This window comes from Aptenodytes patagonicus, chromosome 10 (assembly GCF_965638725.1).
Source record: "Aptenodytes patagonicus chromosome 10, bAptPat1.pri.cur, whole genome shotgun sequence".
NCBI classification, from domain to species: Eukaryota; Metazoa; Chordata; class Aves; order Sphenisciformes; family Spheniscidae; genus Aptenodytes; species Aptenodytes patagonicus.
In genome coordinates, this window is record NC_134958.1 from 4,838,713 (window position 1) to 4,863,746 (window position 25,034).

General features: G+C 39.8%; 3 protein-coding genes across 9 annotated transcripts in view; 2 read left to right on the plus strand and 1 right to left on the minus strand.

Annotated features, from left to right (window-relative positions):
- The window catches only part of ADAMTSL3 (ADAMTS like 3), a 189,513-nt gene extending 182,571 nt beyond the window's left edge, over positions 1 to 6,942 (plus strand). For 2 of the 3 annotated variants that reach the window (XM_076347884.1, XM_076347885.1), the window contains exons 28-31: positions 1,530 to 1,734; positions 2,606 to 2,715; positions 4,221 to 4,435; positions 4,967 to 6,942. In XM_076347884.1, the coding sequence (XP_076203999.1) occupies positions 1,530 to 1,734; positions 2,606 to 2,715; positions 4,221 to 4,435; positions 4,967 to 5,076 (640 nt within the window). In that variant the 3' untranslated portion in view covers positions 5,077 to 6,942. Of the gene's footprint in view, positions 1 to 1,529; positions 1,735 to 2,605; positions 2,716 to 4,220; positions 4,436 to 4,966 lie in introns of those variants that run through there. The other variant, XM_076347886.1, reaches the window with a different exon arrangement.
- A 1,677-nt stretch (positions 6,943 to 8,619) lies between these two features.
- Positions 8,620 to 22,921, minus strand: SAXO2 (stabilizer of axonemal microtubules 2). 2 transcript variants are annotated; one of them, XM_076347890.1, is made up of 4 exons: positions 22,802 to 22,921; positions 16,663 to 16,731; positions 15,126 to 15,328; positions 8,620 to 11,341 (listed from the first exon to the last, which is right to left on the minus strand). In XM_076347890.1, the coding sequence occupies exons 1-4, from the start codon at positions 22,840 to 22,842 to the stop codon at positions 10,359 to 10,361; spliced, it is 1,296 nt and encodes a 431-aa protein (XP_076204005.1). In that variant the 5' UTR covers positions 22,843 to 22,921; the 3' UTR covers positions 8,620 to 10,358. The 2 variants fall into 2 exon arrangements, with proteins under 2 accessions (XP_076204005.1, XP_076204004.1); XM_076347889.1 differs by having other exon boundaries at positions 16,552 to 16,731.
- Positions 22,922 to 22,986: 65 nt separating this feature from the next.
- EFL1 (elongation factor like GTPase 1) overlaps positions 22,987 to 25,034 on the plus strand; it is a 103,236-nt gene continuing 101,188 nt past the window's right edge. For 3 of the 4 annotated variants that reach the window (XM_076347893.1, XM_076347891.1, XM_076347894.1), the window contains exons 1-4: positions 22,987 to 23,042; positions 23,774 to 23,876; positions 24,572 to 24,639; positions 24,836 to 24,920. In XM_076347893.1, the coding sequence (XP_076204008.1) occupies positions 23,786 to 23,876; positions 24,572 to 24,639; positions 24,836 to 24,920 (244 nt within the window). In that variant the 5' untranslated portion in view covers positions 22,987 to 23,042; positions 23,774 to 23,785. Of the gene's footprint in view, positions 23,043 to 23,324; positions 23,344 to 23,773; positions 23,877 to 24,571; positions 24,640 to 24,835; positions 24,921 to 25,034 lie in introns of those variants that run through there. The other variant, XM_076347892.1, reaches the window with a different exon arrangement.

Consider the following 25,034-nt stretch of genomic DNA (forward strand, 5'->3'; position numbering starts at 1 on the left):
AATTGTGTGTATACTAACCTAAGTAACTCTACCTTGAATTATACATGTATGCTAACATACAAATTGTTTTTCTTTCATGAAGTATTCCACACTTCCTATCTAGGAAGCGCATCCCAGATGCCTGGAAAATAGCCCTGTGCCTGGTTCCTAGTGCCTCCAAACTCTCCCCCTTCCCCGTGATTACTGACCTGGGAGGGAAGTGCAAAACGTTCAGACTTCCCTTTCCATTTCCTCACTTACTGATTTCTGCACGATCTTCTCATCCCAAGGCAACGCTTTAGAAAGTATAACTCTTTAGAATTATAAAGGCTTTAGATGTACGGTCATGGGCCCTTACTATTCAAAGCGTTTTGCATTGTTTATTCACTTCTCTCCAGCACAGCATAGAGGACAGTTAAGCAAATATAAGGGTTTAAGCATGTACTTAACTTGCGCTTTAAGTGTTTGCCAAATTTGGGCCTTGCTGACTTGCTGGGCATGCACTGCACCAAATGTTTGCAAAAGTACTTGAGCTTTAAAAGGGAGAAAAAGACAAAGGTCCAGACTGTGAAAGATTAATCTTCCTTGAATGGATATAAACTGTTTGACTGTAAGAAAATGAAATAATTGCTAAAGAGAATAGAATATTTTTCCTGTTATCACAGTTGTGCTACACATAAAGTCCCGTTCTCTATTTCTAGCCTAGATTTATGAAAAGATCAAGTCAAATAAATTGTATTACCACCTGCTGCTTCCCCAGTATTGTTCCTAGCTGCCAAGACAGACTAAATCTTTGCAACTTCTAATCAATAAATAACATGTTCTGCTTTAGCCATTATCTAGCAAGATCTTGATGTAATAAATTTGGATGAGTTATGACACCCTCACCTTAGTAGTAACTAAATCAGTACCGTTCATTTTATTAGTTATGGAAAAGTATGCTGTCCTTCCTTCTGAAATGTTAAATCCAGCAGGGTCTGTAGGGTTTACCTAATATAACCTTTTGGGTAACAAGCACTGTAACTTCTGTTAGCATATATTGAGCCACAGTTGTCTTAGAAGTCATAGAATCACAGAATCATAAATAGTTTGGGTTGGAAGGGACCTCTCAAGGCCATCTAGTCCAACCCCCCTGCCATGGGCAGGGACATCTTCAACTAGAGCAGGTTGCTCACGGCCCCGTCCAACCTGACCTGGAATGTTTCCAGGGATGGGGCATCCACCACCTCTCTGGGCAACCTGTGCCAGTGCTTCACCACCCTCAGCGTAAAAAATTTCTTCCTTCTATCTAGTCTATATCTACCCTCTTTTAGCTTAAAGCCATTCCCCCTTGTCCTGTCGCAACAGGCCCTGCTAAAAAGTTTACCATCAGTTAACCAAATGTGTAAGATCTTGCTTAACAACTGAAAAAGCTGATTCTACCTTTCCTCACATCTAAGACTTGCAATGACAGGTTCTTTTGATTTTTATTTGCAAACGGATCGCTGCAAACTACCAGCAAGTTTGCCATGCATTCGTAGTTGCTATAAATTTGTCCCTGCGTCCTGTAGGTGGGTAACGAGTCCATGGTCTGAGTGCTCTGCATCTTGTGGCAATGGATTTCGCTATCGACAAATAACCTGTCAACAAGTGAAAGCCAATGGCAGTGTGCTGACACTGCTGCCAGATGCTTGTACGCACAGAGATCGTCCTGTGGGAAGGAAACCCTGTACGGGTCATTTGTGTACAGTGGGGACGATACAGACAAAAGGACAGGTGAGTTACAGAGCTTGTCTGGAAAGTCCTTATGTTATAAAGGTGCATCAGTGTCGTCATACCACTGGCTGAACACCTATTCTCTTGCACAGAGGAAGAGCTATGTGGCAGTAGTTGTAATTACCTTTCAGACCACTGAATTACAAATCCTGTTTTTTTTTCATTTTGTAATGTCTGAGCTACTTTTATTTGTCAAAGACGTGATCTGAAACCTGAGTATTCGTTTCAGTATATTTTATAAGCTAATCCATTACTATGTATTCCATTTTTTAAGCTAGTATATTGCTTTTATCGCAGTCTTATAAGAACAGTTTGCATAGCTGTACTTGTGAAGTCCCCAAAGAAAGATATATGAATGTGCTTCAAAAGCAGTTGCCACAATATTTAATTCACAGAAATCTGCTTTCCCATGTTTTCTATGTTTCTTCATTTCTGCAGTAAACTTGTGGACATTTTGATACGATTTTTATAATTATTAACACAGTATTTACTATTCAGTGAGCCAAGTAATGAATTAAGAGAATTGCTGTTGCCGCATTTCTGATACAGGTGTTAGCAAGGCAAGTTTGTGATTGTCAGAGCTACGGAAAGAATGTTGTAGCACTAGAGATGTGAAAGGATGAGAGCATAGACAATGGATTCAGCTTTATGATTAGGTAGGAAAGTCAGTATCTTGGCAAAATTACACACAGAGAATCCAAAATATCTAGGCCTTACCCGAACTGAGGTGTGATATATTTGAAGAAGGAGACACACAGATCAAGAATTATGGCTGGGTTGTGTAACTGGGTAACTGCCTAGAAGGGCGATTCTGTTGTTATTAACTTGGTTTTTTTTTTCTTTCCCCTCACCCTTTTCTCTCACTTTTTAGTGTTCTGGTCGCTGTGTAGGCCGCCCTGTAGGTTTACAGCATCGTCACTTTATATGTCAACTTCGTAATGGATCTTTGGTGCCAAACTCTTCTTGTGATGAAAGAAAGAGGTACACAGTTTGAAGCAGTACCAGTTAGATTCTTTAGACGATCAAATTAAAGATACGGGATTGTCAATGCAGCATAAATATGCAAATTCTTATGTATCAAACACAAGGAAAGGAGGCCATGCCTTTGTATACACTGGATGAATTCAGGAACCCAGGGAGAGTAATGGATTTGATGTGTCCTCCACTGTGCTAATGGCAAAGCTAGAAATAGAGTGAGAGAATCTTGATTCCCAAAAAGAAAGTAGAAATTGGAGTGATCTGCCATAACATTTTTTATTACTGCTGAACTAGGTCTCTTCTGATATTACTTTTTATTCTGGTCTACTGCTGCCCAAAGTTTATAAAATAAGAGTTTTCCTGGGCCTTATTTTGTGGACCATGTAAATTGGTTTACTATTTTATGGTTACTGAAATAAGGTGTACTTCTCTGCATAAATAGATCTCATTCTGCCTCTTGGTATGTACTGTTGAGGTATGTAAAAACTGAATGGTTGAGAAGGTATGACTTTTTACTTCAAGGTACACATTCTTTGTAAGAACTCTGTTAATTTCTTTTACTGTCTTTAAACAACTCCTTTCGGTATGAAAAGTACAGGCTATACACCTCCACAGAATCTTAATCAGCAGATTCGCTTGCGACTATGCTATAGCACGTGGATGGATGGCAGTTTCTGTAAAACACCATAATCTCAAAAAGGCTGAATTAAAGACAAATTAAAACGGAACGTGAGGGTCTGGGGGCACAAAACTTTGTTCCAGACCAAATGTGTAGGTAGGGCAGTGAAGAGCAGGGAATAAATGGGTAACAAGTACATACAAGGGAATTGTTACCGTGTTTCTCCATTACTGAACCCAGCCCTTCGTATTTCTTGCTATAGAACTGCTTCTGAATTGTGAGCATTTTAAAGCATTTTTGCTGCACGCACAATGAAATTTTGGCTCCACTGAAGTACATGGTGAAACTTCCACTTACTACTAAGAGTCAGGATTTCACTTTGGCAGCTTCAACCGTTCAAGGAGGTTTGGTGTCAGCATAGAAATATCACTCGTGTTCAGGAGAGAGGTTACGCACGAAGCACTTGCAGCATCCAGTACGCAACATTTCAGGGTCAGTTAAGTTTTCCTAAAGGTAAAACATTTGTTCTATTCCAGGATTAAGGAATTGGTTTAAAGAAACAGGGCCTTGTCTTGTCTTTCCTCGTGAGTAAGGCATGATGAATGGGCACAAAATGAAATACAGGAAATTCAACTTAAATGTAAGAAAAAACTTTTACTGTGAGGGTTCTCAAACACTGGAACAAGTTACCCAGAAAGGTTGTCCCTGAAGATACACAAAACACAAACGGAGACGGTCTTGAGCAGCCTGGTCTAGTTTACTGTGCTATGAGCCGGGGGCGTGGACTAACCAGTTTCCAGAAGTCCCTTCCAGCATCGGTTCTATCATTCTGTGAATAAAGGCTTAGCACAAAAGTAAACATTTAACCGCCATTTCTTTTCCTCCACAGATCTCCTGTCAGAAGAAACTGTTCTTCAGAGGCATGTGATGTCTATTGGCGGACAGGCCCATGGAGGCCTTGCAGCGCGGACTGTGGGAGTGGATTTCAGTCAAGACGAGTGTACTGTGTACACAGAAAGAGTAACAAACCTGTGGCTGATCAGTACTGCGGATGGGGGAAGAGACCAGTGACCTGGCAACACTGCAATGTCACATCCTGTGGCAGTATGTAAATGTTTATTTATATATGAGCATAGTAATAGTTTGTAGCAGTTATATTAGAAAGTGACTCACAGTTGTACACTAATGATTCTACAAGCATTCGGTTGTACATCAAAGGTAAAACTATCCTCTCCAAGGAGCACCTCATAATCCTGGGGTTATTTTTCTCTGAGTAGGCCAGTTTGATATTAAAGCCTCAAAAGCACTTTTAGAAACAGGATATTTGGGAAGTTGTTTTATGCAAACTTCCCTACGTGACCGTGCCAGTTGTGACTCATAAGTTTCTGAGCAAGCTGTTAATTCCTGAAAGGTGGGGTAGTTTTCTGAAACAGACAATAGGTAAATGAATGCAATGAGATCACACCTCTTACTGGTGACCTAGTTTAGCTTTGAATCCACTATTGCCAGAAATGCAAAGTAAAATAATTACAAAGCTACCAGGAATCCATCAGTTGTTTACAATTACGATGGTAAGTTCTACTGTTTATCTTTTGTCCGTTATAAAGCTTTTTAATCTTTAAATATATTTTTCAGAAGGCGAATGCAAGGATACAACTCACTACTGTACATTTGTAAAGCAACTAAAGTTATGCTTGATAGACATCCACAAACAAAGATGTTGTCAATCATGTCAAGAAATGTAACTCTTCTATGGAAAGTTCATGATGCTGCAGTGACGAGATGAGAAGAGAGGTTCATTAAACTAGCCTGCGCAAAGTATATACTTGTAAATAAGACATTAGTCGTAACAGTTAAGTGGAAACATGGGGCTAATGAAAAAACAGTATTGCAGATTGATATGCTGGAGAGGGTATTTTTTCTGGGAACTTTTATTATCCACTCTTTGCAATGGAACTTTTAACGTTTTAAGCATTTTTGTGTCTGGATTAGGAAGATAACATCATGGCATATCATCTGTAAAATTTTACAGGCCATCACGTTGTGATTTTATTAGGGGAAAAAGCATTATCTAAAAGTACTAGGTAGTGCTTACTGTCCTTAACTTAGGAGAAAAAAAGTCACAAAATCCCTTGAAGAATTTTGGAATGCGGCAACTATTGACCCCTAGGTTTTGTTTTTATTGTTTTATCAAATTTAACACAATTTTTAAATTTATAGAAGCTGTGGCTTGTAGCTGTAAAATTTTTGGCAGCAACTTCATTTTCATAAACAGCTTGAGCTTGAGGGTCGATCTCACAGGATGTGTTTTACTGACATTAGCTGTCGGATGGATACACAGAAGTACATTTCATTTTTGGTGCTTGTGTTTATGTGTATGCAGTAAAGACATTGTAGATGCTAGTACAGTTTCCAAAACAGCAACAGATCTGTTTTGAATAAATGAGGTGTCATTTTCCATTGTTTCTATTCTGCTCCAGTCACTGAAGTACAATCAAAGTTCTGGCATGATTAGACTTTTCTACTGATTTTAAATTAGACACAAGGCTTCCTTGTCAGAGCTGTGAATGAAACATTTGTGAGCGCTGTTCTCGTGCACATCAAGTCAAATGGGGAGCCAATAACTGGCCAGACACGGCTGTCAGATTTTCTGTCCTGAATAAATATTTTTTTCCCCTGTTAATGGGGAGAAACTTCCAAGGAAGAATTATTAACTATGAAGAGAGACAACTGCAAGAAATCTACTTTGAGCAGTTTTCCATCAAGATGGCTTTCCATCATGACCATTAACCATTTGAGTCTTTTGCAACTTGTTAAATTCTGATTGTGATATTCCTGGGTAAATTATTTTCCACACCGCAGATTATGCCTCATGAGGGCTGTAAGCAGAGAGAACCCCATAGGAGGCAGCAGATAGATGGTTTTTTTCTTTTGTAGTTTCCAAACTACTGCACATGTTGGGGGCCTGAATGCTTGTATTGACTTAGATCTTGTGTTACGTTACTGAACTACATTACATGCTAATTAGTGGGTATGCTGTAAGACCAGTTTTAGAAACAGCATTCCTGCACAATGGGTTTGCATCACTGAAAATTAGATTAGCACTACTGTATAGAAAATGTTTAATGTGGACTATTGTGTCCAAGGCTGACTGCAAGGAGAGGATATTCCTGATCATTACCTTTTTAATCAGCAATGGGTCTTGATTCTTTAAGCAGTTTTTTTAAATTAAAAGAAAACATTTGTAAGATACTTTTGTAGATATTTATTGTCTGATTTAAAAGTGCAATATTTTGTTTTGTACAGTGTTTAATAAAGATTTTTGGACATATATTTTTTCTTATTACCAAAATTTCTTATTCATGTTTTTCCTTTATATTTAAAGTTTTCAAATGTTAACACATAGCATTTTTTGTTGCTTTAATTTTGTCTTTGGTTAAGTATGCATGCTATACAGAAGCAGTGCTGTAAATGTTTCTTATTGCAATTGGCATGACATTCCTCTGTAGATTATTTTATTGCTTCTCCAGTAACTGAAGATGTCTAATATTTAGCTTTCTCGAACGTAGTTTTGATATTTCTGAAATAAACTCTAGTTTGATTATTCAACACTGATTACCCAGAGATTGTTTATTACCGTGATTTTCATGGTAGCTATGCTTTCATTCCAAGTGTTATTTTATGAACCTGCTGTGTCCATAATTCTGGGATTTTTTCAAAGCTAAGATTAGTTCTTATTTTTGACAGCTTATCAGACAGATTCTCAGCTTCGTTACAGTCTGCTTTGCACTGCTATTAAGAGGCAACATAGATGTAACCTCACTGAAAAAGTGAGGAAGAGAATTTGCCAAAATCCAAATATGCCAGCTCTGACTCATTGAAATCTAGAATCAGGATTCTGTAAAAAGGTGGAATCTTTATTCCATTAATCTTTATTCCATTAATCTTTATTATTTACGTTTCTTTGCCAGGCCTTCATGTACTGCACCAAGCAGAGTTCATTTAGATCCAACGGAACAGCTCTATGTTTTATATTTAGTGGGTGATGGGAACAGCTACGTGAAAAAAACTTGTTTCAGAATATCCATTATGTGTAACAGTCTTTAGAAAGAAGAGTCTCATAAATAATCTGAACAAGAAAAGCCTTAAAAAAATGTATTAAATTGAAAATACATGTCTAGCAATGAAATGGTGGTGTTTCAGAGTCATCCTAGATGGTAACATTGGCAAAGGTGCATGGGTCTATTTAATTTTCCTTTTGTGTCACTGACACATTCTTTCTGTGCAGTCTCTAAAAAAAAGGAAAGATTCTGTATAGCATAGTGCATGAAAAGCACTTTTAGAATAGCGGTTGAATCCATGAGTAACTTTTCCGCTTGTACATCTTGGTTTAGCATGACATCATAAAATGCTTTTTTAACAGCTGTTATTTTGAGACATATTAGTTTTCCAGCCTGCTGTTCATTTTGTCTGCATTTCAATAATATGTTGCTTATGAAAAAGTTGACCTCAAGTATTGAATACTGTCTGAAGGTTTATGGTATCATTTGATGCTTTTCCTGGGAGCACAATCAGTAGCGTGTGGCTCTTTCAACTGTAATGTAATAAAGGCTTCTCTCTTTCACTATTAAACTTAGGGGAAAACATTAAGGGCAAAATGAAAGGCAATATGCTCCCTCCAGCCTAAAAAAGTCTTCAAACACATCTGCAGAGGAACTGTTAAAGGTATCTGAATATGCCCTCCACTTTCTCTCAAGAATTTTTGTACCGTGCTGGTAGGTGGCAGCAAATGACTTTCCATAACTTAATGGGGGCGGGGAAAAAGTGACTTAAGAACTAAAAAAACAGCTGTGAAAATTACAAAAAGCATCTGGGCTCACTCACAGACCCAGAGGAAGAGCCATTTTCAGCAGAACACGCAGGCGCACATAACTTCATGGATTCAGATTGCCTTTCTCAATGAGTTTTCTTCCTCCCTAGGAAAGAGAGCTGGAGGAAATTAGGAGCTTCTGTAAACTTCTCATGAGGTACCAAGATTGTGTATAGGATATGGACTTGGGTAGGTGTGACTGTGCGAAGTTTTGACTTTGTTTCCTCAGTTGTGGCCAGAGAGTGACTCAAGTTCCATAAAGAAAAGGCTATTTGTAGTTTTTCTTCTGTGGCACAGAAGGATGACAACATGAACTAGACTTTTTTCCTGTCCTGCTTTTAGGATATCACAGCTTTACGTTGCCCTTGCTCATGCCCAATCCAAAACATGTCGTTACCAGCTGGGGACGTGAATAATCTTCAGAGAGACAAGTTTAATTGAATTGTTGTTTCATTAATAGAGTAAGTCATATTACAAAAAACACAGTACAAAAAACAAAGACAAAAATTACCTAAAAGTAACTGATGCTGTAATAATGTCTGGAGCTCTCTCATGCAATGCTTTTATGCACAGCTAATGTACTCAGTTCAGCTTCCTTCCTTGCATATGATCCAGTTCCTGCTTTCAACATGTTTCCATCATGGATCTCAGTCCTTTTATTGGTGACTTGGTTTATGAAGTACAAGCACATAATTCTTCAGAACCCAAATGACTACCCTATACCTATGCGTACAAGATATGCAATAGTGAAAAAAAATCACAGTGCAGTACAGTGATAAAACATGATAATACTGTTAATCATAAAACTATTTAACTTGCTTAAATCGTGAACATAATAGGACTGAAATCAGTTCATCTAGATTTCCCAAAATCAAGTAAAGATACATAGAGAAAATACTAAATATCTCATACAGAAGCATAATCATTGCATGTACAATTTCTATAAAAATATCATTTTCTGTTTATTTGTAACAAGTAATTCTGCTCTGAAGAGCAGACAGACTGAAGCCACGCTGTCTAGAGATTTCTGCATCTCGGTTGATACTTCTTTTTTTAACTGAGTTTACACTATTTTGTTATCTCTACATACACCTTTATAGTTTTCTGCTATTTTCCCCATTCAGACTGCCTCTGCAGTGACCTTTGGCAGTGATATCAGGCTGTTCAGCTTTAAAAATCAGATAGCAGGATCAAAAACTGTGGTGGATGGATGTTAACTTTTTGAGCCTGATTCTCTCTGCTTCCTCACCATCTACCTTAGAAGCTCGAAAAAACAATCATCTGTGAAATCTCTTTGTGAAGTTTGATTGAATTTGCACACTGGGTTTAAAAATTGCTTAGGTGGGGAGGACGCACACTTAGTGTGTCAGTGTCTCCAAAGCTTTGCGTCAGCTTTGTTTCCTTTGGAAGTAAGGCTGAAAAAGCACTATCAGAGAAATTAGGAAACAGAGCCTAATGACCTGCTTTTTATGTCTGAGTGATTTCAAGTATGTGTACAGAAAAAGAGCAAGGTTACTCCTTGTTAATTGCTATCAGAAATTACAGTGTGACCTTTATACTCTCCTCAGAACTGAATGAAGGAAAAGTAATGATGACTAAAGCGAAAACCAGGTTTTTAGAAATGCCTGGGTGTCATGGGATGCTATCTTATGACTTGGGCAGCAAAATGTAAAGAAAAAAATCTTATCAGATTACTCCAAGTATTGATGAGATGAAAAACTGGACTGATGAGCTAATTATTTAGATTATTATTGCATTATTTGCTTATTATAAAAAAGAAGTTAGGATGAAAAGATACTTGCTATTTCACAAATACAATCATTTGATTTGCAGAAAATCTGAAACAATTAAATGTACAATACATATGCTTGAGATGGAGCATAATGAAATCTGGGAAGTCAAGGAAACTAGAATGCACAATCAAAAAAAGAATAGTTGCCGTATAAGATGCATTATTCCTACAAAAACTGGCAAATCTTTTATCAGTCTTGTGAAAAACTTCTGGTTTTGCTTTGATTTTCTTCAAGCTATTAGTTTAAATGCTTTTAAAATCAGAATTTGCATTATTTAATTTGCTTTCAGTGTTATTTAAAGAAAAAATAAACAAGTAGGATTCCAATTATTTCACCAGGGTGCTTGAAATACTACATTTAAGTATTATGACAGAACAGCTACTTCCTTTGGAATAGGATTACTGTTTGACTCGGAAAATTCTGGAGTAAGCTGGCGGAAGAATTTGTGACCCTGAGAATCTGTGTTTACATAGACATAACCTGGAGGAGATGGGTAATTTGCTGGGCAGGTTTCTTGTTTCTTTGGAGTATATTCTGTGCGATACATAGTTTCACCTTGAAAAGGAGCTGAATTAGGAACTATAGCATGCACAGGTTTGAAACTTTGAGCTGGAATGATCTGATGTGGTATGTAATGAGATTTGAATGTAGTTAAATCATAAAATCTTCCCGTGGGTTTTGGAATTTCCTGTTGTTTCTTAGTAATCTCTTGCCGACAGCTGCCCCAAGCTTTAAAGTCTTCCTTTGTAGTAGTGTTCCCTTGAAAAGGGGCATTGGTTCTTCTTCCATTAGAAACTGGTCTTATGGGGACAGCAGGAGAAATCTCATGCTTAACGTAATCAAGATGGCTCGTGGAGTTAAAATCCATGTTGCCTGGGGGAGGAACGTACTCTTTTGTTTTGCGGACCTCAGGCAAGGAGACCAACCATGGCTGAAAACGATCCTGGAATTCAGTGACTCCATTAAAATGAGCATTGGATCCGACTTTTGCATTTTCAGGCTTGCAGCTTTTTGCAAGTTGCCCAGGTAGCCCTTGAAAATCATTCCGGTGGGTTGTGAGATCTTCAAAGGGTTGGTTGCTTGGCTTGTACTCTTCTTTTGATCTTACGAATTTTGGTTCCAGCTGATGGGCAATATAAGAAGTGCGATGGCTAGTAGTACTATCGAAAGGCACATCTGAAAGCTTGGCTACACAAGGAGGTTTAAAACTTTGCCTGGGATTCAGTTCCCTAGGAACAAAGTCATCTTGAAACGTAGTAGAATTTCCAAACTTCTCTGTAGGTGGGTGGTATATATGCTCCACCTTACTAGGTTCCCTTCTTTGAACTTCCCATGACCTGTAGTCATCTTTAAGGCAAAAAAAAAAACTTCACCATACAAGTGTTATTAGTTAAGACCATTCCTTTAAAATTAAGCCAAATTCTTCTGGTATTAAATCTTGCAAAACAAAGAAAATGGATGTAAGTGAGAATGATAATGTTATCTGCATGTCTGTGATATAACAAAACTGTCTTCTATTATTCGTGTGATAAAAACAGACGAAAAAATTGTACATGATGCCCTATTTTGAATATTTCCTCAAGGAAAAAGAAAACGTTGCATGTACACATTTAGTGTGTTCTACACAGAAAATAGCCATATACAGGTTTTATAGAGAGTATCTTACATTTTACTTAGAAGTTTGTGCACATATACAAGACTGAAAGGAACCTCATAGGTCAATGGGTCATGTTCACTACTGATTGGGAGAATTCTCTCTCATAATTTCCATATCAACATTACATCATCTTAAAGCTTGTTGGGATTTTTTTTTTTCTTTGCTTCTGGGTTTTTTTTATGAACAGACTGTTCTGCTATAGTTACAAAACTTAATGTCCAGTCTAAACTTTTTCATGGGCAGTTGAAATCAATTTGTTGTCTTGCAATCACTGTACTTCAGCTTTAGTGTTTTTTCACTCCTTGATCCTTACTCCCTGTTGAACTGCTAACATGCATTTTAAATGAAGCAGTTGCATGCTGTCTTCGTTTTATGCTGAGACTAGGCTAAATTATTTATTATTTGCTAGCTTACTACTTACACATAGGCTAAATAGAAATTTAAATTTCTTATAAATTATTTAGAATTAATAAATATAAATAGAATGTATTTATACAAATGCATTTCTATCTAGCATAGGCCTAAGCTTGAAGAAGCTAGTGAAATACACCTTTGGGTTTTTTTGAAGAGCCTTTTTTCCCCAAATTATATCCTTCCAACTCTTTCTGTCACTGCACTCTCTCATCTGCTCATTTTGCACCAAGCATTCTAACTTCTTGTTTTAATAACCAATCTGATTCTCATTATCTCAAGTATCTTTTCAATACCGCTGGCCCTCATAATCAGGAACATCTTCATTTTCATCCTGGCATTCTAGTAGATCATACCTCATCATTTATTTTTACTTACTTTTAACTGGGGCTGCGATGCAGTACATGTAACGAATTCAGTAACGCATTTTATGTGTAAAATTTTCTACTTGTATAAAGTATACCAAGGTCATTTGCCAGAATGACATAAAAGATTTAGTGCCTTTGTGCTGACCATTGCAATAGAATAATTTGTGTCAAAACAGATCATTACTAGGATGATATGCAAGCTATACAGTACACAAGAAAGAAATCTAAGATCAACTTTTGACCTACTCTGTGGAAAAACATGTCCTGCATGAGCTAAAATTATCTGAAAGATATATTGGCACTTTAATTGCAATCAACTTTTGCCTGAGATAGCCTAAGCAAGTATATGTTAGAATTTCTCTCCTTCTAGCCAAGAAAACCTTAGAGAAGGCTTTTCGTTTATCATAGAATCATAGAATAGTTTGGGTTGGAAGGGACCTCTAAAGCTCATCTAGGCCAACACCCCTGCCGTGGGCAGGGACATCTTCAACTACATCAGGTTGCTCAGAGCCCCGTCCAGCCTGACCTGGAATGTGTCCAGGGATGGGGCATCCACCACCTCTCTGGGCAACCTGTGCCAGTGTCTCACCACCCTCAGTGTAAAAAATTTCTTCTTTATATCTAGTCTAAATCTACCCCCCTTTAGTTTAAAGCCATTCCCCCTTGTCCTGTCGCAACAGGCCCTGCTAAAAAGTCTGTCCCCATCTTCTGTATAAGCCCCCTTTAAGTACTGATAGGCTGCAAGAAGGTCTCCCTGAAGCCTTCTCTTCTCTAGGCTGAACAACCCCACCTCCCTCAGCCTTTCTTCATAGGAGAGGTGTTCCGTCCCCCTGATCATTTTTGTGACCCTCTTCTGGACCCGCTCCAACAGGTCCGTGTCTTTCTTGTGCTGAGGGCTCCAGAGCTGGACGCAGTGCTCCAGGTGGGGTCTCACCAGAGCAGAGGGGCAGAATCCCCTCCCTCGACCTGCTGGCCACGCTGCTTTTGATGCAGCCCAGGATACGACTGGCCTTCTGGGCTGCGAGCGCACGTTGCTGGCTCATGTCCAGCTTTTCATCCACCAGTATCCCCAAGTCCTTCTCAGCAGGGCTGCTCTCCATCCCTTCATCCCCCAGCCTGTATTGATACTGGGGGTTGCCCTGACTCAGGTGCAGGACCTTGCACTTGGCCTTGTTAAACCTCATGAGGTTCACATGGGCCCACTTCTCGAGCCTGTCCAGGTCCCTCTGGATGGCATCCCGTCCCTCTGGCGTGTCAACCGCACCACTCAGCTTGATGTTGTCTGCAAACTTGCTGAGGGTGCACTCGATCCCACTGTCTATGTCACTGATGAAGACATTAAACAGTACTGGTCCCAATACGGACCCCTGCGGGACGCCACTTGTCACCAACCTCCATCTGGACATTGAGCCGTTGACCACTACCCTCTGGATGCGACCATCTGACCAATTCCTCACCCACCGGACAGTCCACCCATCAAATCCATACCTCTCCAGTTTAGAGAGAAGGCTGTTGTGGGGGACCGTGTCAAAGGCCTTACAGAGGTCCAGACAGACGACATCTGTAGCCCTTCCCGTGTCCACTGATGTAGTCACTCCATCATAGAAGGCCACTAGGTTAGTCAGGCAGGACTTGCCCTTGGTGAAGCCATGCTGGCTGTCTCGAATCACCTCCCTGTCCTCCATGTGCCTTAGCATAGCTTCCAGGAGGATCTGTTCCATGATCTTCCCAGGCACAGAGGTGAGACTGACTGGCCTGTAGTTCCCCGGGTCTTCCTTTTTTCCCCTTTTTAAAAATGGGGGTTATGTTTCCCCTTTTCCAGTCAGTGGGAACTTCACCGGACTGCCACGACTTCTCAAATATGATGGATAGTGGCTTAGCAACTTCATCTGCCAGTTCCTTCAGGACCCGCGGATGGATCTCATCGGGTCCCATGGACTGGTGCACCTTCAGGTGCCTTAGATGGTCTCGAACCTGATGTTCTCCCACAGCGGATGGCTCTTCATTCTCCCAGTCCCCACCTTTGCCTTCTGCGGCTTGGGCGGTGAGGCTCGAGCACTTGCTGGTGAAGACCGAGGCAAAAAAGTCACTGAGTACCTCCGCCTTCTCCGTGTCCCAGGTAACCGGGTCTCCCGTTTTGTTCTGGAGAAGGCCCACATTTTCCCTCGTCTTCCTTTTATCCCTGACATACCTATAGAATCTTTTCTTGTTGCCCTTGATGTCCCTGGCCAGATTTAATTCTATGAGGTCTTTAGCTTTCCTAACCTGATCCCTGGCTGCTCAGACAATTTCTCTGTATTCCTCCCAGGCTACCTGTCCTTGCTTCCACCCTCTGTAGGCTTCCTTTTTGTGTTTGAGTTTGTCCAGGAGCTCCTTGTTCATCCATGCAGGCCTCCTGGCTTTTTTGCCTGACTTCCTCTTTGTTGGGATGTATCGCTCCTGAGCTTGAAAGAGGTGATCCTTGAATATTACCCAGCTTTCTTGGGCCCCTCTTCCCTCCAGGGCTTTGTCCCATGGTTTAGAACCAACAAATGTCACCTCTAACCAACTGAGTGCTGAACATCTTAAGGCATTATCACCTGCTTTCTATTATGTCTTACTCTCTGGCTCAAACTAAGAAATCCAGTTTCTAATATAGGTAATTCAAAATACTACCTTCATCTTGGTTATTTCTAAAGGCAGCATATATTATTACCTTGATAGGTTGGTATGGTATCCAATTTTCCTCCTGTAGTGTGTTTTCTCTCTAGAGGTCTTACTAATGTCACTGGTTGTATTTTATGAGCATTATAATCTTTCTGGTATGTGGTTCCCAGTTCTATCTCTCCCATCTTTGGTTTATGTTCTTCTTGTACCCGAAAAGGTCGCTTCACAATATCATACGGTAAATAATCAGATCTGAATTGGGGAAAAAGGAAACACTGGTTAAAAAACATCTTTTTTCTGATGGAGTCACTTTTGTCATTTTTTCATTATATGGAAAAACAATGACTTATAATGTTTACTCTGAAAAATCAATGTGATGCCATATGTTAGAGGGGATAGCAAGGAGGAAAGAAAACTGTAATACATAAATCTAGGGTCTCTGATGCGTGATACAGCCTTTATTCAAAGGTAGATGGTAAAGCAACTTTTTCAACACTGAGTCTCATTCCCAGTTTAAAAATATTCTTTAAGATGTCTGAAAGGAGACTTGAAAAAGTTGCTGTAATTTTACAAAGAAATGATCTGGAAAGAAGAAGCAGAGCAAAGATCATACTACTACAAGTGGCAGCATTTATTAATTGCATGAGGAGAATGGAATATAATCAGAAACAGCATTTCACTGTTTTTCTGTGGGCACATTACATCAAAATGGTGTATATTACATATGTAGATGTTTAAACAGTATATGCAGTACACAGTCAATCTTGCAGAAGGGCATTTGGCCTTTCTATGTATGTCCCTTTTGGTTTTTAATAAATAAATAAAAAAATTTCACCTGTTGCCCTTACAGCTTAAAAGAAAAACAATAATGCAGAAAGTAAAGGTTTATGCTCCTGTCACTGTATTAATACTGGATGAGTGATGTCTTTTTCTAACTCTTTGAAAGATGCCCTTTAATTTTGTAAGCTTAACATCAGAGTCTGTGCACTGACAGGACAGACCTACGGAACCCCTTTACAGTTGGCTTTCTTCAAACTCCTAATAATTTAGAACTGTCTGAATAAAAAAAATTCCTCTTCCTTTTTCTTAAGGTTTCATTTTCCCATTATCTCAGATTCCACACATGTATTGCAGAAAGTTCCCCAGCTTGCCAGCTTTTTCAGGCTCGATGAGACCTAGATTTCCAAAACAGGCTGAAAACAAGGACAAAAATTTTAGATTATCTTTACAGGTTAAAGGATGCTGTAAAGAATGCAGATCTTTTTGTATGCATGCTTCACTATTTTTTATGACCTTTTTGTGATAACTGTATTTCTACATTCAAAATTTATACTTTTAAATATGTGAAAAGTGTAAAGGATGCAATGATCGCGTTTTGAAAATGATTGCAATACAATGTTCAGTCCCCCCTTAAATGAGAAAGTATGAGAAACTTCATAGAGTAATTGTAAAACACATTGCTTCAAAATGTTTACTTAAATGTTGTAATTCCTTCCATTTTCCCACGATGCACTTGGTACTCTTGTTTCGGCTTAAGGCTCCGGGGAGGAGAAATGTTGCTATACTTGGGATATTTTTCCACATACTCTGTTGTGAGGCACGGCTGTTGTCCATTATCATAAATCCTTGTGGGTTTATGAGGGCAGCGATGGCGCCTGGGTAAAACACATCAGATGAGATCATTTTGAATAGTTTCATTTAAGGGGAAAACCCATGCCCTATCTACTGGGAGCGAATAACAAATGGGGAAGATTGAACAATGGCAGTAGCTTGTGTTTAAAATCTTTTCTGAGTGATAAAACCACAAAATATTGTGCAGATGGCATAGGTTCGAGAGCACAGTATGCTAATAGAGTAATAACCAGTATCAGTATGAGAGTTAGTCCTTAGTACAGAATACAAAGGATGGATAGAGTTGATCTCAGTTCTCTAAATGATGCTACCACCAAGATGCACTTTCCTCTCTTTTTTTAATCTCTAATGATATTACTAGTCTTTTTTGTAAAAATAACCAACTATGCTTCATTTCTCTTCTCACATTGTCACTTTTTTATGGTTTTCCCTCATCGCTTGTCTTTTTATTTCTGTGCATCTACTCACCTATTTTCACAACTCTTGATTAACCCTTTTTGATTAAAATTTTAGTGGGGTGAAATCTCATCTGCACTTCTAGTGCTCTGCAGGCCATTTCTGACTTTTCAAACCTTTTTTTTCAAGGACCGACTAAATCCTCTATGCAAAAACTATGTTTGTTTATAAGTGATGACATCCCTTTTTCTTAATAGGTTTTATTTCAATTACACCTGCTTGTCATTGATGCCTATTTTAATGACACCATTGTGTTAAAAGGTGTTAAGAGGTATATCATGACTTAATTTATTACTCATACCTTGTTGTTTTGTGTAAATTATGCATGAAATTAAAATGTACATGTTGTTTTCTATATTGCTTTGAAAAGCTTGTTATATTCACTCTAATTTGCATAATGCACTTACATCTCTGGTAGTTTGTTTCAATCATAGTTTTAAAATTTTATTTTGTCTGATGTGATTATTATTTAATCTCTCCTTTAAGGACATATATAATGAAAGATGTTCCTCCTACTTGTGGCTGACAACTTGCAATACTGATTCAGATATAAGCAAAGGGAAATAACAAAAAATAAAGCATTTTTTTTTAAATAAATGTCTTGTAAAATTCTGTACATGAAAACCAAAAATAACTAAAGAACAAGAAGGGTAAAAGTGTACAGCTCTTACTGGGTACAAATCAGGTTTCAGGAAGCCAGATACCCAAGGAATAGTTCAAAAGTCTGCAGAGAAATTTAGCTAGCACTGAATACCACGAAGGAAAAAAAAAAATTAAAGCAAGGTAAAGGAATACAGAAACAGACATGAAGGACTCCTGCTGGGAAAAGTAAAATGAAAAAAACACTAAAAGAAGTTATCTGGAACTGGCGATCCCTAAAGCTGGTATTAGTTTGGGCTGCCTGGCTTTGCCAGTTGAGTAGTTCAATAAATGAGAAATGAAGTAGCTCTGTCTAAGAAGCCAGATCCTTTCAAAGCCTCAGGTGCTTACTCCTTTTCAGTCAAGTCAACGGATAGTCAAGTAACAACTGAGACACCTATTCAGAACATAGCAGGGAAAGGAAAAAGAAGGGGGAAAGAACAGGAAAGGTAGGAAAACAAGGAGGTGAGTGTGCGCTATTTCTCAGCACGACGCGTGCCTGCCACTACATTTTTCATGAAATTCAGTTGCCACCTTAGTAATATTCTTTTCAGTAAGTATAAACAGCATATGCTGTGTCGTGTAGCATCGGAAAGTAACAGCTAAGCAGGAATTAAAACCATTGAATGTATGTTTTGAAAGCTAGTTGAGATATAGGGTAGTATATTATAATGTTCTTCACATATTTTAGGCATACAATTCAATGGCGTTTGAAACAAACAATATTCATCTACAAAAACTTCATTTTGACAATCTTCAGTTTGCCATAAGCGGGTCCGGAAGACCCAATGACCAAAAAAACCCACCTTCTCTGTTCTGGTATCACCAGTCTTTGAAGACTTAACTCTCATTATTTTCTAAGCAATATTGTCAGTATATCCCCTGTATTACTGAATGGTCATGCTACAAACAGAAATAGACACTAGAAAAAGGATTACTTGCAGAGTGAGCCTATAGTAGTTCTTGGTAGATTCAACACAGAGGTGAAAGTAATTTAATGTATCTCTCCAAGGAAAGAAGCTTTTGTAATTGCATTAGAATTCATTGCTGAATCAAATATGTCCTTGATCCCAGTCATTTCTAGCATATGAAATAATTCTGAACAGCCTCTAACTATGCACAAAATTACTTGGATTCAGACAAGACTGTTCAGGAAGATCCTACATCCTACTCTGTGCTGTGAAAGAACCTTCAGTGGGCCTAAAAGGCAATGTAAAATTATCTTAATATAAAAGTGAATTTGACTTGGAGAAGAGATTAGGGGATTTTTGGTTAACCGATAAATCTACTTTTGGATGTTGTCCAACTGCTAAACCAAAAGTTTTCCTTTAGATAATAGCTGTACAAAAGTGATTACATAGGGCATCACAGCTCTTTAGAGAGACGATGCTAAGAATCATCAATCAGAGAAGACAGATTACAGCTCTGATAAATGAAATATGTTGCTTACAATTTGGCCAGAACTCCCCGAGTCACTGATGATTTTAAACTTGTTATTTGTAGTTATCTTAACTTCAACCCCACAGTTACTGATAATTCAAATGAATTTGGTGAGAATATGCTTCCCCCATGACTGACTGATGCCTGCTTTGATGGATTATTATTCTTTCCCTTCTTTGAGGGAGACTATCTATCCTGTGGCTTGCATAAGGTCTGAACAGAATCTCAGCTAAATAAAATTGACAGTATATGAGCTCTCTACTGCCAAATGCTGTCACTCCGATTATTTTAACAGAATGATGCTGAATTTCACTTATTTAGGATCTGGCATACATACAGTTGTTTTTCATACAGTGCTAGCAAGACCATTGAAATTTTCCCACAAAGTATTTTCCTCTCAGAGAACTAGACTAATAATGAGAAAAGTTTAATGCTTATCGTCATAAAGAACTTATTTTAAAAACAAAAACAAAGGAAAAAAAAACCCACAAAGTTGCAGGGGTTTTTAACTGCCAGTGCACACACAATGGCCTGAAAGACAGAAGTTATGTATGGACACTGTGTTTTTGAGAGTCATCTGCTTTCCTAGTGTTGGCAGGAGACCTAGAAGCTTTTATTGGGTGTGCGTTTATTTACATGTGGTCGGTATGAAGGCTTAAATATCTCATATTTTAGAGAAATCTTCCTCTTTCCTCTTAATGTACTTTTATTCAGGAATCTAGATTTTTATGATAATGATAACAAAAGTGCAATAAATGGGGAAAGGCTGACAGACTGAGAAGAAGAAAAAGCAGTAGTTTATTTTCATATCTCAAAACTAAACTTCTATGCTTTTGTATGCTGTGATTATCTTTTATGGTAGACAAATACTATTCTTGAGTGCAGAGAGTTCATCTACCTCTGAGGCTTTATTCTTCCTTTGGAGGCCAGATTTAACATCCTGTATTTGCTGTTAGACACATTTCTATTGAGCCAGTGATCTGAAGCCTGACTGTACTTGCTAGCTAGCAGGGGGTAATTTTCTCTTGTAATAAGTTAACACATTTGGAACCTATGGGAAATAAGAAAATAAAAGTATTTCCTTCTCTTTATGGATCAATCCCAAATAGGACTAGCTCATAGTTTCTCCACATTAAAAATACACCACTTCTAAAATAAGAAATGGATCGGGAATATCTTAGGAAACAATACTGAATCCAGCCATTACTCTGCACAATGCAGTTTGGAGAACGTTTTTGCTGTATATTTAAAAAAAAGACCCTCCAACCAAACTTACATGTCTACCACAGCAGCTTGAAAATGATCATCATACCTCCTTGGTAGCATCTTATGCTACTGCAAAAGTCTTAAAGTCTTAAGCTGAAAAGGCTAGAAATTATGTCAGTTATTAAAAATGGAGGAGTCCCCAGCACTGGACCTATTTTGCAAATTGATCTTTGAGCATGCTCAGCACTGGGTACGCTTCCAGTGGTTTTTGACTTTACAATTATTTGTTGATTTTGAAAAAGATCACCTAATAGGCACAGAAAGTGATTCAGTCTAATAAGAAGGAATCTATTCAAAATATTCTTAAAAATCTTGTAACAATTATTGGATTAAGAGCCCAAGACTGCCACCCCTAAGTATGAACACTACCACTCAGATGTGAGCCTTTAATGAGTGGATTGTGTATGTCACATTACAAAAAAGGTCATTCTGGAATTTTGGAGGCTCTTCTCACTTCACTGTAAAGAGAAAGCAGAATAAAGTGCTGTCCTACTGACTTCGCTGTATTTGTAAAATTTTTCGGAGTGTTTTTTCTTCTGTGAACAGCTAAGAAAGATTGTTTCCTTCTATTTTATTATTTAGAATTAAACAGTAATTATATCTCCACAAAATTTCCTGCAAATAGCTAAATGATAACTTCTACAAAATATTAGACCTTTTTCTTCGCTTTGAAATCTCTTCTGAGATGTGTATGCATTGCGATATCCAGGTAACACTGCCAAGCGACCAGTCTTCCCCTAAAAACAGAAACACTAGCTACGCTGGAGCAAACACAATGTGCTGCCTAAACCAATAACGGCTTAAGATTCTATTAACTGTAAAAACTTCAGTAGTGTTTATTTTAAACCATAAGTTTTGTGCGTTTTATTAAATTATTCATATTATTAAACTGGGTTTTTGAATTGAGAATTTTCAGTTGAGTTGAACGTCATTTTCTGCTGTCAGATTGTGTTATCTCACCATCTTTGTACTTGCGCCTGAGCCAAATGTGGTATCTCATCATGAAAACAATGTGTTCCAACTCGTCATTAATCTAGGACTTTTGAAACAAATTTATGGGGCAAACTACACCCACAGTCTTGGCCAAAAAGAACATGAGAAGCTTTACATACTGCCTGTGTCTCATCTCTGACTACAGGTCAAAAAAAAAAGTGGCTGATGAACAGACAGACAGACTTCCCACACAGAAACACGAGGAGTGCGTCTGCTATACAAACCTCCAGATGAAACCTGTAGTTCACAGTGTGCTTTGCTGCCATAGGGTTGGCCCTGTGCTTTCAATAGATAGTGACCACGCTCCTGTGATCTTATGATGACTCTCCTTGTATGTAGTTGTTAGAATTCTTTTTTTTTTTTAATATTAAAGACTGAATCTTTGAATCCTAGGATGATTATTGTTCTGGTTTTTTTTACGTAGACAGAGAAGAAATTTAAAATATTAACAGTACTGACTCCAAACCTATAAACATGTATTTGAATTTTGCAAGGTTTAAATCCCTTATGATTTTGGGAAACCTGATTTGTGAATTTTTTTCACCTATGGCATTGATAATATTGCTTATAGACCTGCAGTAGCAATTTTAAACAAAAAAATTGCCTCCTGACGCCAACCTCCCTGGGCCAAGGAGGCTATATAGTACAACGATGAACTGTGTGTCTCCACACGATCGTTGAATGTAAAGAAATCGTGGGGCTTCCCTTCACACTGCAGAGTATTACTGGAGGTGATGCTAGAAAGGCAGGTATGTTAAATCTATTTTAAAGGCCGTAGTGCTTGCACAGGTTTCTGTCAAGGTTGATTTAGCCAGAACTCTTCCGAGGGCTCCTTTGGTGCAGTCCCTCTCTCCACACAGCAGAGTTGGCTCTGCTTTATGGAAAAGCCTGACCCTGAGGTTTAGTCTAGGTGGCTTTGAACAGACTGTCCCCATTCTTTTCTATTTTAATGCATTTAAGATCTGCTTTTTCCCCCACCTGATGTAAACATAAACACATTACTTCATATTTACCAAGAAGATCCCTTTTAGAAAAAACGGAAGCCAGAAACTGTTGAAATAGGAATGTTACCCACTTTCCGCCTTCCCACTGCTAAAAATATTAGGCGTGGGGGTCCCCGCGCAACCCGGGCTGGGCGAGGAGGGGGACAAGGTGAGGGGTGTTTTTGTGGGGGTGGCGTTGGGGGGGCCCGGAGTGCCGAGGGGGAGCCGCCGCCATCTTCCTGGGGGGACACCCTCCCGGGGACCCGAAGTCTTCCCCCACTCCCCGAAGACGGTGGCGACCCGCGGGGCTGCTTACCCGCAGGTACAAATCTCACACAGACACCGGGGCGGCTTCATGCTCCCTGCGGCCGCCCCCGCCTCTCCGCCGGGGTAACTGAGGAAGCGCTCCGTCGCGTGGCAACGGCGGCGTCCTCGCGGTGAGCGGCCTCCGCCGGCTTCCGTCCGGCGTCACGCACCGGGGGGGGGCGGGGCGGGACGGGGGAGGAACGGGCGCGGGCTTCCGGGTGCGGGCGGCGCGGCGCCGGGGGGGAGCGAAGGTGGGGTGTTCCCCTCCCCCTCCCCGTGAGGGGCCGTTTGGCGGGGGGGGGGGGGTGTGTGTGTGTGCGGGACCGGCTTCGCGCGCGCACGGGGAGGCGGAGCGGGCGCGCGGGCGGGGCGGCGCGGCCTCCCCCCCCCCCCCCCCCTTCCCCGCCTCGTCCCCTCGGCCCCGGCCCTGAGGGCAGCCCTCGCCCCGAGCGGCGTTGCGGCGGTCCCCGGCGTGGAAACGTTGGGGGAGGTCTGCGGCCCCCTCCCGGGGCGCCGGTCCTCCCTGGGGCGGCTGTGCGGAGCCGAAGCGTTGTAGGGCCGGGAGCAGCCCCGGGGGGAGCGCGGCGGGCGGGGGGGGCTGCGGCCCCCGGCGGTGCCCGCTCGAAGGGGCGGGAGGGGAAGGCGGAACGGGGGACGGGCCGGGGCCGGAGCCCCCGCGTTTGCGCGGCCTGAGTGTAAAGCGTGAGGTTGCGCCTCTCCGGGACACCTTCGGGTGCGGGGAGCCCCGGCGGCTCTGTGTTCATACACAACGAAAAACTGACCAGAACCCCCAACCCCCTGGTTCTTGCCCCGTGTTCTGTAAGTTTCTGGTATCCGAGGTGTAGTACAAATGGTGTCTGAGGAACGCGACGTGCTCCGCGTGTCGGAGGAGGTTTCCCTGATCACGACTTACCTCATAAAAAAAAAAAAAAAGTCGTTTCTTAAGTTGCCTCCTAAATAAAACGCTTTCCTCCGTTCACAGAATTAGCTAACCATGGTCCTCACAAGCGTGGAAAAGATGGTCGGCCTCCAGAAGAAGACTTCTGGAATCAGGAATATCTGTATATTAGCCCACGTGGATCATGGTAAGACACGTGCTTGTGAGTGGCAGAAACCTTGTGAGGAAAACTTATGTGTGTGTTAGTCCGAATGATGGTGAGATATTTTGGTCGCTGTTTTAAAGCAGTAGGCTTTCACGGATTTAGCTTTAAACTGTCTTAATCCTGATTCTGAGACGTAAATTTGCTTTATGCACATTTCTTTTGTCCTGATGCAGCTTATCTTTTAGAACGTGAGAAAGCGTGACGCTATAATAATTTGGAAGAGTTGAAACTGAATGTTTCCTGCTTTTGTGATGCTGAATGTTGGCATGAATTAAATATATGTGTGTGTGAGGTAGGCTGTTCTATTTCTATGTTTACTTAATGGAAGGAGTTTGTTATGTAGGTGGAAATAATAAATGCTCGTTTTAGGACACAAATCTTTTGTCTAATTGCATGATATATTGAGGTTCTGATGTACTGTTTGTGATTTCATTCGCTTTTCTGGTCATGGCAGGTAACGTTGCATCCACTCTTCAAAAGTAAATTTGTGTGTACCTAACAGGTGAAGTTGAATGAACAGATTTATTTTTTTGAAAGTTAGTTTGTCCTTTTGTGGCATTTTAAAGCCTTTATTAATGTTGATATCTCAGAACACTAGATGTCATCAGCATTCGTAATATCGTTGCATCTTTTTCCATTTTCTGTATTAATTTAAACTAATTTATTTTTCTTTTCAGGCAAAACTACTCTAGCTGATTGTCTAATATCTAGCAATGGAATAATCTCTAGCCGCTTGGCAGGAAAGGTAGAGTTATACTGTCATTTTTAACAAAATTTCGGTGTGTATGTGCTGGGATTGTAAATCGGTGATGATTAAGGAAATTCCATTCCTAGTCTTGCTAAATCTCATTTTCTCACGGTCATGCTCTTTGACAGTTGCTAAGTAACTTGTGAAGATAATTCTACAGATTTATCACTTCTTCTTTTGTTTTTGTACTCAGCTGAGATACCTAGACAGTAGAGAAGATGAACAGATCCGAGGAATAACAATGAAATCTAGTGCAATTTCACTGCACTTTGTGAAAGGTAAGTTGGTGATGCTGGCAAGTATAAACTTTAACGTATATTTTTGTTAATTTTCCCTGTCTTTTCATTGTTGCTGTTGAGATTTTTTGTATGCAACTTTTGCTTTTGTGTTTC